The 12,665-nt window shown below is 32.6% G+C and overlaps 1 protein-coding gene across 2 annotated transcripts in view; it reads right to left on the bottom strand.

The window, feature by feature from the left end:
- The window catches only part of LOC148283465 (uncharacterized), a 282,346-nt gene extending 269,954 nt beyond the window's left edge, over nt 1–12,392 (bottom strand). For both annotated transcript variants that reach the window (XR_015825581.1, XM_088243795.1), the window contains exons 1-2: nt 12,225–12,392; nt 11,279–12,111 (exon numbers count right to left, since the gene is read on the bottom strand). Coding sequence is in view for 1 of the 2 variants with exons in the window: in XM_088243795.1 (XP_088099921.1) it covers nt 11,279–12,111; nt 12,225–12,366 (975 nt within the window). In the remaining variant the exon portion in view is untranslated. The remainder of the gene's footprint in view (nt 1–11,278; nt 12,112–12,224) is intronic.
- Nucleotides 12,393–12,665: the final 273 nt, after the last annotated feature.

Genomic DNA, 12,665 nt, shown 5'->3' with positions numbered 1-12,665 from the left:
AAAACAAGTTGATTATTTTATTTTATTCGCGACAAAAAATTGTGCGTATATGAATTATTGGTGAATTTGCAGTAAGGAAATTGTATTCCCACGCAATAAGAATGCAATAAAATGCACCATCGTCCTTTAGTTCCGTCGTAAATAATGTTAGGTGACAAATAATAATGGTTGACGTTGGATATTGTGGCAAGTCACGTGCCCGTCAACCGCCGCGACGTCGGTCGAGTGTCGAGGGCCGGGCGTCGCGACGCAGAGAGCGAGCTTAAAGAGAAGGTAGCCGCCCATAATCGTGAGGCGCGGTTGTGACGGTCGCGACTCACGAAAACCATTATCAGAAAGCGTTTACATTGTATTATTTTGTCGATTGTCTTACAATGACGTCAAATTAATATATTATTCGTCCTAGGGATATGTACCCAAAACACAGGCGTAGTTTTTAATTTTTTTTATGAATTATTTTATGAAATCGCCAATACCATAGAGAATTACTTTTACAAGTTACATAACTCATTTTGGGATTAAAAATAAGAATGCCCTAGATATTTTTAAGCGATTAGGTTGAAACACTTGGCATGGTGCAATATTTTTGATTAGGTACTAATCAAAAAATATTTTTTCCTACATCCAGCGCCCAAAGGTGATATTCACAGAAATGGCGCTATATAAATTTTCCGTAATAAGTAACAAAAAAGGGGAGAGAGGGGGGGGGGGGGGGCGTGAGTAGAGCGACAATTTCATAGTCATTCTACAATTTAAATCGATGATTTAAAAATAATATATAAGAGTATAATATTCATTATTTAAATTTGTTGCAACAGAGAGGAAAAACATTTTTGAGAAGGGAATATGGAAGTCTAGGCATTTACAGAGCGTCAAATATAAATATGAATAACTCCCTTGTGAGGAAATCCAGCCAGTCTGCAAGCATTTGGACATACTCAAAACATTGTTAATATTCATTAATTCATTGATCTAATTTTTTGATAGAAGAACTTAATGCTGACACCCCCGCAGAAAGGCTTTGGCTTTGCAGGAACAAAAAATAGTGATTTATGCTAGTTTTATGATATTATTTTAGAAAATATATATATATTTTAAAGTTATTTAAAGCAATACATACACACGTAGAACGTGCATACTATAAACAGTAAAAAGACTTTAAAATATTTTGATTAAGAATTCTAGTAAAAAGTAACAAATTAATATATCCTTAGCAAGTGGTGACAAAGTACAATATTTTCCTTAAATTAAAAAGTTAAAATAATATTTATCTTTATATATGTAATTCCTCTGTACGTGCGACGTCACCGAACTCCTCCTAAACGGCTTAACCGATTTATGTGCGGTTTTCAGAGAAATATAGATCTTTGTGTCGTGCGTGTTCGTAGATATCAAAATCTTCAAACTAATGTGTAAAAAAGAAGTTAGGAGCATATATGTTTTATTCATCGATCTACCAGGGTTGCATTCGAGGAGAATGCATTTGCAAAAAAATGGAAAGATATTGTTTTTTTGTGTATGAAAAAAGTTTGTTTTTGAATGTTTACAATTCCTTATAATTTCTACCCATATATTTCTTTTTATTGGATTTTTGGTACTTCTAAAATAATATTAAATTCAATACAATTTTTAAAATCGTATTCGTACATAAGTGCACCCCTCTGTTGGTGAGAAGACCGGAGTTTGACGTTTGCAAAAATAATGTCATTTTTGAAAAAAAAAAAAATTTATGTATTGGAATTCAACCATAAACAAGTACCAATGTACCTACTTCAATTCAACATTTGAATATTAACAATTTTTAGGTTTGGAATTTAATCATAAATAAGTACCGAGGTACCTACTTATCAATGAAAAGTCTTTTTCCAAGGTAATAAATAGCAAGCAAGCCAACGTTCGGGCAGGACAACGTCTGTCGGGTCCGCTAGTATCTTCATATAATCACTTTGTAAAGCGCCCTTGAGGTATTACATTACGAAAATGGCGCTATAAAAGTTATCCATAATAATAATAATAATAATACGTGATTGAGATGTAGATATTTAAGTTTTTATAATTTTTATAAAAACATACTAAAATCATGTTGGATCATGCGATTTTTTTTTTTTTTACTTTACTCCTCTCTTGGTAATGTATCCTAAAGGATACATATATTATGATCTTATTTTTTCTCATAAACTAAAACACGAGTAAAACGCCATTTAGTTAAAACTGTTCTACAATATTTTTAATTCTTTTTCGCTTTCACAATTTTAAAAAAAAGGTAAAAGAAAAAAAAGTTTGGTATTCTGAAGCATTTTCAGTCATCAAATGCGTAAAAAAAATGTTTTTTGTTCTGCTAAGAAAAGGGTTAAACGACTGATCACGAAAATACGAAGAATTGTATCGTAAAGACGATAAACGAATACAATGGTCAGTGATAATCGTATTTTAATCAAATCGTCGATATTAATAATATAATTAGTTATACCTTTATTGCCACGACGCGACAGCTACGATACAATTCACCCACCACATATATATGCTTCGTTTTCTTCTGGTCGCGTGCCGCTTCGGTGTTGAAAGACGTCACGATTACCGAATCGTGGTTAACATATTAAATAATAAAAGTTGAATTATCTATACACAAATTTAAATGATTGTAAAAATAAGGCCTGGTAACAACAACATACTTCAACCTGATTAAAGGAATCCATTAATTAAAATGAGATAGCAAATGATCATTTAAATATGCAATCGAAATGCAAGAATTTATGATGACAACGTAAACCACAATAAATAAATACCTGGGTACATTTAATGTACTATTTTGACTGTGCACATCTATTAAAGATAGGTACGATTAATTAAGAAACCATCATTGATAACTGTCATCAAATCGATTGCTCAGAATGAAATAGGGGATTTGAAATAGTCAATAATAAATCTTTAAAAAAGGTATGGTAAAAATATTTAAATTGACAAGTCATTTGATTTTAAAAGCATTAAAGTTTTTTAAATGTGTATATATTTCATTGCTGAACTGGCAAAAGCTCTTTTTAGGAATTCGTTGGTCAGGTGTTATCAATTTGATTACACAAATTGTGGTCCTTATTATCTTCATTGATGGCTGAAAAATCTAAATTATCTAGTTAATTTGTGAAAATCAGTGTCCTGGCGAAGAGACGAGTACGTCTCCATACCGGTAGACATAGAAAAGTCTGTAAATGGTTTTATACAACTATTTAGTAACATTTAATGTAAACTCACTGATTAGTTTAATACAAATTTTTAGATTCTGACAGAAGTTGAATTCGGAAATAACATTAAAGCTATAAAAGTTAACGTAGCATTTGTAAAAGGATTTGTTATTATTTTTATTGAAGGCTTTGGATCTGAAGTCGATGTGCAAGAAATTTAGCGCTTTCCAAGGCAATATTCGACAAACGTTCTAAAATATTCCAGACAAAACGTCGGAGTATTAGGAGAGAATCGCATGGGAATCGCGTGAATATTCAAATGTGACGCAGTAATATGGGGAGTGTAAATTAGTGGCTGCTTTAGTCAAAGGGTAGGAACAGTGGGGTGAAGACAAGAGCCTTCTCAGCACGAATAAAGCTGCAACGGCTGTCTGTGTGCAACACATCGTACGCCAGATAATAGATACTTCGAGAGGAGGAACGCATAGTTAATTAGTTTGTTTGTGAGGCACAGTACTAATTATGGCAAAATACATACATAGAATACATTAAAAGCTTGACTCGCTTGAGCAAAATAAATAATAACCCAATTAATACCTACGTAGAAATCTTAAGACAAAATAAAACATTGAAATATTAATAATAATTGCAATATTTGGTCAACAAGCATAAGACTTTTTAAATGATTGACACGAAATATTTATTTAAAAATATATGTTTTCCAATACAATACTTCTTAGTCGTGAACATATCAGCAGCATAAGACTGATCTTTTTTTTTCTTTTCATATGGTAAATGATCGAGATATGCCGTAATTGGTACGTATACTGTCCTGCTAAGCCTAAAAGTCAAATCTGAAAAAAATGTATGTTTTTTTTTGTTTGTCGTAATAGATATTCGATAGCCTCACATCTAATATTTACTAAGCCAATACGTCATTTCTGATTTTCAAATATGAGATATTCTTTTGTAAATTAAAAAAAAAAACAGGTTGGCAAAGCATAAAACGGTGACGTCCTGTAAAATTTCCAGTTTAGCAGATACGACTTTTAGCCTTATTAGGGCAGTATACTAATACCCAAGCACTACTAAGCGAATATAAGGGAGAGATCTTTCAAATTTCCAAATTAGAACGATTTGCACTATTATGAGTATCAGTTTTTATGGTTCAACAATAACAATCTTACAATCAAGATCACAATGGCAAAGATGCCGAGATATTTCGAATTTCCGAATGCAAATATCGCGTATATACTCTTGAACACCTTGGATAAGATCTCAAGGGTTAGAGAAAGGGTGACAGACTGTTAAAGCCTGTATATATATGCATTTATATATATATATATATACATTATACACATATATCAAGATAGAGGGTTGCAAACAAACTTGGCAATTTCATTCGGCAACATTCGGGAAAGGGTGGAAGCAAGAAGGTATCGGGAAGATCTCAATATGCGCATTAGGGGATGCTAGCAAGGATATTAAGAGGAAATGTAGATGACACAAGAGCTATTTTCAATTCCCACTTGAGAGTCAGATTCTACAAAACTGATTTTTAAGTGATTCTTTATCAAGAAATGAAAAGGTGACGAATCGCATTCCTTCATTTTTCTATTCAATCGAAATACATTTATTGTTTTGGAAGTAAAGTACTTAGTCAAAATCCAAAATTATAAGCAATATTTTTTAATGTAAAATATAAATTCTGCGTATCACGTTTGCTAGTGTTCGAGAAAATCCTATAATGTCCTATAGATGTTTATTAAACAGAAACCTATGTTATAAATGTGAAAAATAAACAAAATTTAATGACGTAGGAAATTACTGCATTGTATGAAAAAAAAGTGTTATCTAAGTTTGTTACAACAGAGAGCGAAATCATTTTTGAGAGAAGGGATTATGGAAATCTAGGCATTTACAGGGCTTATCACCTGTCATTGGCAGGTATAACTAGCCACTTTACACAATGTGTAACATTTAGCATTCTGCCAACGTTTAAACATCCACATTGCCTCAGCTCTTCCATCCATTGACTTTTGTGAAGTAAAAGAGCTAAACCTTTATCCTGTGGGAGATATTCATTCGACTGAACCAATTCACCTACTAGGCAACGTCTTAAAACCATTTTTCAGTTTGTATACTTCCTGTACAAGTTAGTTTAACCAACAATATTTTGAATATAACCAAATGACCTGTCTCCAAACATTTGGACATACTCAAAACATTAGTGTTTTTATAACTAAGGTTTTTGACATGAAATCGCATAAAATAATTTTTAAGAGAATGGAAAAAGTGGTATAACGCATTAGAGTGATTTAAATGCTATCTGAGAAAGAGAACTTGAGCTATATAGGCATCAGAACATTTTAAGGTGTTTTACCAATGGCGTCTTTCAAGGAACCGTATTCGTTCCTACTTTAATCATGTGTAAAATTGTAATTAAAATTCAACACTACGTTAGGTACCAATATAGCCACTAAAACGCATTTTCTGAAGACACCATGCAGTTTTTTGTCGCAACAAGTTAAGAAAAAGGGCAAAAGAAGTGGGTAAGTAATGAATATGTCTGGAAATTTTTAATGCTTAATTTTGCGAAATTGAATACACCAAAGCCCAATTATGTTTTCTTATGATTTTCATTTTACAAAGCGGTTTATGTAATAATTTCCAAAAATAATAAGGTGCCAATGCGCGTAAGATGAGGATTTGACGAAATGGCAACGGACACGACAGCCCTAAGAAAGTGGATGGTTTCCACCGACTGTGTCACGCCTACAACGAGCAATATTGCTCCTAACAACCCGTCGTCTCTGGCTAAAGGGAGCACAGAGTGGAGTTGCCGGTGATAATATTATATTAATATATCTCGCGATATCAAACGATACACGATATAAACTTGTCGCCATGTGCAGAATCACAGGAAGAAGAGACACGATGTTACTTCAGGTTACCTATTCTTTTTCAGTATTTTTCTCCTACCTCTATCTGCACCGGATAGTACATAGAGCCCCGAATTGATAAATGAAAGACGGAGTATTTTTTATAGTCATTATTATATTTATGAAGAATAAAGGAGTAAGAATGAAATATCATAAAATAAATAATAAAAAGGAAAACTAAACCAAGAAGTTTTATTGATAACTTTATTTATAATTTTATCAAAATCATGAATTATTTTTTAATGTTCTATATTCTAAAAAAATAAAATAAACAAATAAATATGTATAATTAAGGGGAGTTTTAGTAAACTCGATTCGTTACGCAAATGTAGCAAAGCAGTGAAAATTTACAGCGGCAGATTCAGCAAGAAGTTGGGCAAAAACAGTAGAGGAGTGACAACGTCTCCAGTCTCCTCACCAGGCCTAATGTCAGCACATCAGGGTGGGAGCGTGACGGGTTAGTCGCGAATTAGCAATTTAAATATATCGGTGACTTGTGAACAGGGGTGCGTGGCGCCACGCGGCTAAATGTATCGGGGAAATAAGTGGTGAAACTATTATGCGACGTAAGATTTCTCCCCCATTTAAAAAAGTTAACATTGATTATAAAGTTAAAAATAAGAGAAAATATACATCAATCCAATAGAGGGAGATTAAAATACATAATAAAAGATTAATATATATGTAATATATAAAGATGAGTAATATGTAAAGATTAGTAATATATAAAGATTAGTAATATATAACGATTAGTAAAGATTAGTATATAAGAAATGAAAAATATTGTTTTCATTGTTACTATTTTTTATTCCATTTTAAGGACACGACGGTAGTTTCGCGAGAGAACTTCTTCCATCAACGGGTGCTACAAAAGGCACATCACAAGGTACATCGGCGGCCTCCGTGGTGTAGTGGTCAAGACGCTTGACTCAGAGACGGAAGGTTCCGGGTTCGATTCCCGGTGAGAACACAAAAATTAAATGTGATTTTTCTCAAGCCTGGGTGTTCTGTGATGTAATTCACCACTGTAATTGGGCCTCCTGGCCTGTTGTGGTGCAAAAATAAAATAAAATAAAAAATAAAAATAAAACTTGAAATATAAATTTTTAGAACAAAATATTTCGTTTCAAAATAATATATCATGGAGGGTTGTAAAGTGAATGCCGATTGAATAAAAAAAAAGACTCGTTATCTTCTCAAAAGTTAAGATACCTGTTTATTTCGATAAAATATTTCGAAGGCAAAAAAATTGTTTCATATATAACTTTTTATAAAAATTCAAGAATTAACTGATTACACTTTTGAATATTATGATTGCAGATTTCCCAGTAGGTGGTATATTTCGTAAAAATCTGACCTGCATAAAAAAATACAGTTCTATTACTTAAAGAAAATTCAACATACCGCACCCCTCCGTCTAGAGCGCCACAAATCTAAATGCATCAAACTGAGAAAAACTAGGCAACGCCTGGAAACAATTTTCCAATTTTTATACTTCTTTTAGCAGTTAGTTAATTCAACAATATTTTTAGTATGTCCAAATGTTTACCGACAGGCTGAATTTCCTCCCTAAGAAGTCATTTAGATCTTCATTTGTTAGGTGAATTGGTTCAGCCGGATGAAACTCACCCACATGATTTAGATTTCAGCTCTTTTACTCCACTAAAGTCAACAGGAGGAAGAGTTGAAGAAATGTGGATGTTTATACATAGGCAGAATGGTGAATGTTACAGTGTGTAAAGTGGCCACTGAAGCCAGCTAATGACAGGTCATAAGCCCTGTAAATGCCTAGACTTCCATTATCTATTCTAAAAAGAGTTTTTCCTCCTGTCACAACAAATTTAAAACTGCTTCTATATTTTAAATTTCTTTTAAGTGATATTCATTTGAGAGTTGAAATATAATTTTTTTTAAAGGTTCTGATTCACATATAGCCAGATAGTAGCACGTATGCTAAAATAAGTGTTTGAAGACAGTGAACTACAGGATTACTATAAAAATAATTTAAAATCTGCCTCTAAGAGCGATCGTCTCGAAAAAGTTCCAGAAAAAACATCCCAATTCCTTATTTGATCATAAAATCAGGAACATCTATCTTAAAAATCGTTAAATGGACTACTTTGATAAACGAGGAAGGAAATGATAATCCCAAAGAACAGTCAGAAATCTATGATAGAAAATAATCTTATAGGCTGCCGTCGTTCAACTTACGTTAGACTATGCCATTAAGAAAAATCGTCTTCAATGGGCCAGAGACCACCGGGATCTGAAAGTTGCAGACTGGTATCAAGTTAAAAGAACGAAGTGAAAAGAACGAATAAAATTGATGGAATCCGGAATACTGTTTTATAGTTATGGTATTTCTTTACAGGTCTGCTTCTCGGATGAGGCATGTCTACAAATATTGGTGGACAATATCTTATTTGTCTGATGACACCCAGAAGAGCAGTATTATTCGCACTGCAATGCAAGGAGGGTTAATCACTAAGTCAAATGGAACAGTTTATGACCTCAGCCAAGAGTACAAGAAGCCTCTACATCGTGGTATCGACCATGAAGCAAGACTAGCAAAAACGAATAGTGTAAATTCGAATGCAAGAGTAACCACTCTTGCAACCCGCTGATGATGAAATGGCATCACGCTACAAAGACAGAAGTGTTGCTTTATTCTTAGATGATAAAAACATGGGCGATTTTCCTTGGCAGGGAAATCCACCTATTATGAAAAGCCGAAAATAACCGATAAAGTCATAACCATCAACCAGTAACTGATGATGACCGACATCAGATAGTGGCATCACAAATCCAGGGTGGCAATACTGAATATTAAGTTTATTTAATCAGTGATGATTTTTTAGTGAAAAATAGTTTTTCAGGGCCAAACCGCGAAACTTCAGACGAGCAATTTTTATGATGTATCATTAAAAATATCCTAATTATTTTTTTTGGAAAATAGCTTTACTTAAAAATAAAAAAAAATATTCTATTTTTTTACTTTAAATTTAACGGAATAACCCACTAAACCTTTATTAAAGGGGCTGAGCTAAACCAGCTGAGACAGATTAAATGCATACGCAAAAATTTGCCAGTTGATGCCGCCGATTATAATATAAGGAAACTTTGTAAATATTTAAGTTAGTTTGATAATGTCTTAACAAGACGAAACACATCACTTTATACACTCTTGTATATATAAAAAATAAAATTATAATTAAATCCAATAAAAGTATTCTATTTTGGATACCTTACCAAATTTTAATATGGAATTCTACTAATTATCTGGATTCACCATAAATGAAGTAATTATCTTGAAAAATGTATTAAAATAAACAAAGGTACAGCCTTGGTATCCAGTTGTCTATATAGTATGTGACTGATGTCATGAATTATTGAGATAAGAAAATAAATAATAAAAAAAGATAATATAGGTACAATGATGATACCACAGAGGGCACTAATTATGTTTGTGTAAAGAATCACTTCAAGGGCGTTGTTCATTTTAATTTAAAATAAAATATACCTTCAGGCTAACAATAAATTATTTACTTTAATGAAAATACAAACCATGTAATACAACACATAATAAGTTTGTGTTACATGATTAAGGATGATGGCTTAATTGACAAAATATTTGACACATACAATGTAAGTGCAGTCCGAATTTATAATATTGGATAAAATCATAAAAACGATTTAATCATATATTTACACCTGCTCAACCAGGATTTATATCTGGATAACCAACTATGTACAGTAAATATTTAAATAATTATCTGAAAACTATACTTATCCGCCACATGGTCTAATGGTCAGCGCGTATGCCTACCATACATGTGGTCACGGGTACGATTTCCAATATGGTTGACACTAAATATTTATTTACGTCAAAATATTTCATAGTCCTTTGGACTAGCGCGTGAAGGGTAATGTTGATCATCTTACCTTTTATGTAAAAATAAATTATCGAGATACGCTGCGGTTGAAGAAAGGGAAACGATGATGATGATATTTGTCAAAATTTTGGGTTCTAAGGACGAGTTTATTAAAAATATGATTTAGAAATAATACAGAGGACCGCTTAAGCTTTTAAAAGGCGTTCAGAATTGAAATTGAAATAATGCACTTATATGTAACTTAGACTGAATGTATAGAAACTTAAAATCAAGTTTAAATTATTACAAATAATTTATGATTCGGTTTTTAACTTCCAATTTTCATATAACGGTCAAAGAACATTATGTAAGTATGTTGTTGAAACTTGAAAACAAGATTTAGTTGTGAACCCATTTGTTGTTAAAAATTCAAAATTTAATTTAACGTGCAAGAAGATCATAAGTATCTAAAAGACAAGTTCACTAGTATTCAGAGAAGCAATTGACCAATCTTAAAAACATCAGTTTAGGATAAAGTGATAGATGATTAATGAAAGTAAAAATAAGATTGAATATAAGATAATTATAAAGATTCTGCATAATTGCCAAGAATATGTCCTTAATGTGTAATTTTCTCAAACTGAACCGTTTCGGTAGGGAGGAAGATATTTGTCTCAAGACAATATATCTACTCTTATGCGTATATTTTTTTTGTTTATTTTTCCATTCATATATTTACATAGAATTTTAATTACAAAAATACACCTTAAAATTAAGCTACAACATAATTTAGAAAAAATGCGCACAAAGACTTCATAGTCTGAGCGTGGGCCATTCCTTTTTCAATGATTTAAAAGTTTATAGCATATAAATATGGTATGACATAACCATGAAGAAAGAAAAAAAAACAAACAAGATCAACATATACTGATAGAACAAAAGACAGGATTTATTTGCAGTATTTCATTATAAATTTTAATATATATTTTTTAAAGAAGGTGTCTATCTATTCCTTCCATACAAATCCAAGACCTCAAACCTACTTTAAACGGTATCAGTGATTTTATGTTTTGTAATTCTTTAGGTAGAAGATAGATATTCTTTAGATCTATATATAAAGTGTTAAATAAAAATACAGTGACCCATAATACAGTAAAGTAATGTAATTTTAGTTTTAATTTACTTTTTTAGGTTGGTATTCTAAAATTCATTATATTCATTAAGTTTGAAAAAACTGTTGGATTGTCAAGACAGATGTGGTGAATAATTTGATAAAAAGGCTTACCCGATCAATCTTCCTCTTAGACAGTGGTTGGCGCCGCACAAAGTCTCCTTCAGTGCTGATTTTGTTGAACTTCTGCATTCGTTCCTTGACGGACACCTGCTGATCACTATCGGAATTCAATGAACGAGAACTGTCGGAACGCGTGGAAATTCTATTCTCTTTTCCCTCCTGATCTATTTCCCCGCTCGTGTTGAAGTTTTCAGCCATACTTTCCTGGATTCGCCTTTGTTTCTTTATAGCGCCAGTGCTCGATGAAATAGAATTAGTATCGGACGCAGAATCTTGAGATACATACACTTTATCCGATGGAGATGTTGATTTCTTATGTTTAGATTTGTTTTCAGGCAGAGACTCCTGTTTGTTAGCATTAAACTTAGAAACAGTCTCGGTAAATACATTATCTTGCTTTTCCACGCTACTTTTTCTTCTTGCAGGTAAAGCTGGTGGTTCATCTTGCATTATTTCACGACGGAGCTGCACAAAATTATCTGATTCTGAATATTTCATCGGTGGAGTGACATCAGAGCTCAATCCGTTTGACGTTTGTAAATGTTTGAGGTTATCAGCGCTGAATGAAGGAATTATGACAGGCGGAGGCCTGTATGGAGGTGGTTCTTTTGGAGTAGGTGTCTCTATAGCTGGGGACTCAAATGCTGGAATATAAGATTGAGAAGTTTTAGAAGGGCTTTGGTCTTCACTGACAGAATCGAATGAAGTATTGTAATCCGATGAAATCGTTTTCTTTTTCTTTAGAACAATGTATTTCTCTCCGTTCTCATTTTTAATACTTCCCAGTATATTAACGTACTTTTTAAAAGTCTCTCTGGCTTCATCTGTAAACAAACTTTATGATTAAAACACTTAAAAGATGATTGTTTACAGGCCAAAAACAAACGACACCTGTTGAACTTTGTTAAAATAACATAAATGACCGACTTAGGCTTACCTCTAGTTTCCGCATTCGTTAAGAATGGTTTGAAGTGTTTCACTAAATCGTGATTTGTGACTTTTCCACCGCGGGCAACAATGAAATTACGAATTTCTTCGATACTTAATTCTTTCGGCACAGCCATCGCCATAGCATTCATTTGACACGTGAAGCAGATACGCGCGAACTTCACTCTTATCGCTGGGCGCTGGGCTTGATGATTCATTGAGAGCGTACGCCTATAATAGCAAGTTGAAAGAAGTCTCTAAACAAGTACCCACTGTCAGCCATCAGCTTGGTGTTCTTTTGGTCTAAAATTTCAATCATGAAGCGGAATTTAGGGAAGTTTCTTATTGTAATTTTTAAAATATTGAATAAGCATACTATGCAGTCATTACTTTAATTATATTTAATATTTAAGTTGTCTTCTTTAATATTTGAGAATAACAATGTACATTA

Source organism: Micrasema longulum, unplaced genomic scaffold, assembly GCF_059751315.1.
Source record: "Micrasema longulum isolate JH-2025_06_02 unplaced genomic scaffold, ASM5975131v1 h1tg000234l, whole genome shotgun sequence".
NCBI classification, from domain to species: domain Eukaryota; kingdom Metazoa; phylum Arthropoda; class Insecta; order Trichoptera; family Brachycentridae; genus Micrasema; species Micrasema longulum.
The sequence above is the reverse complement of the archived record's forward strand: the minus strand, read 5'-3'. Positions and strand labels throughout refer to the sequence as shown.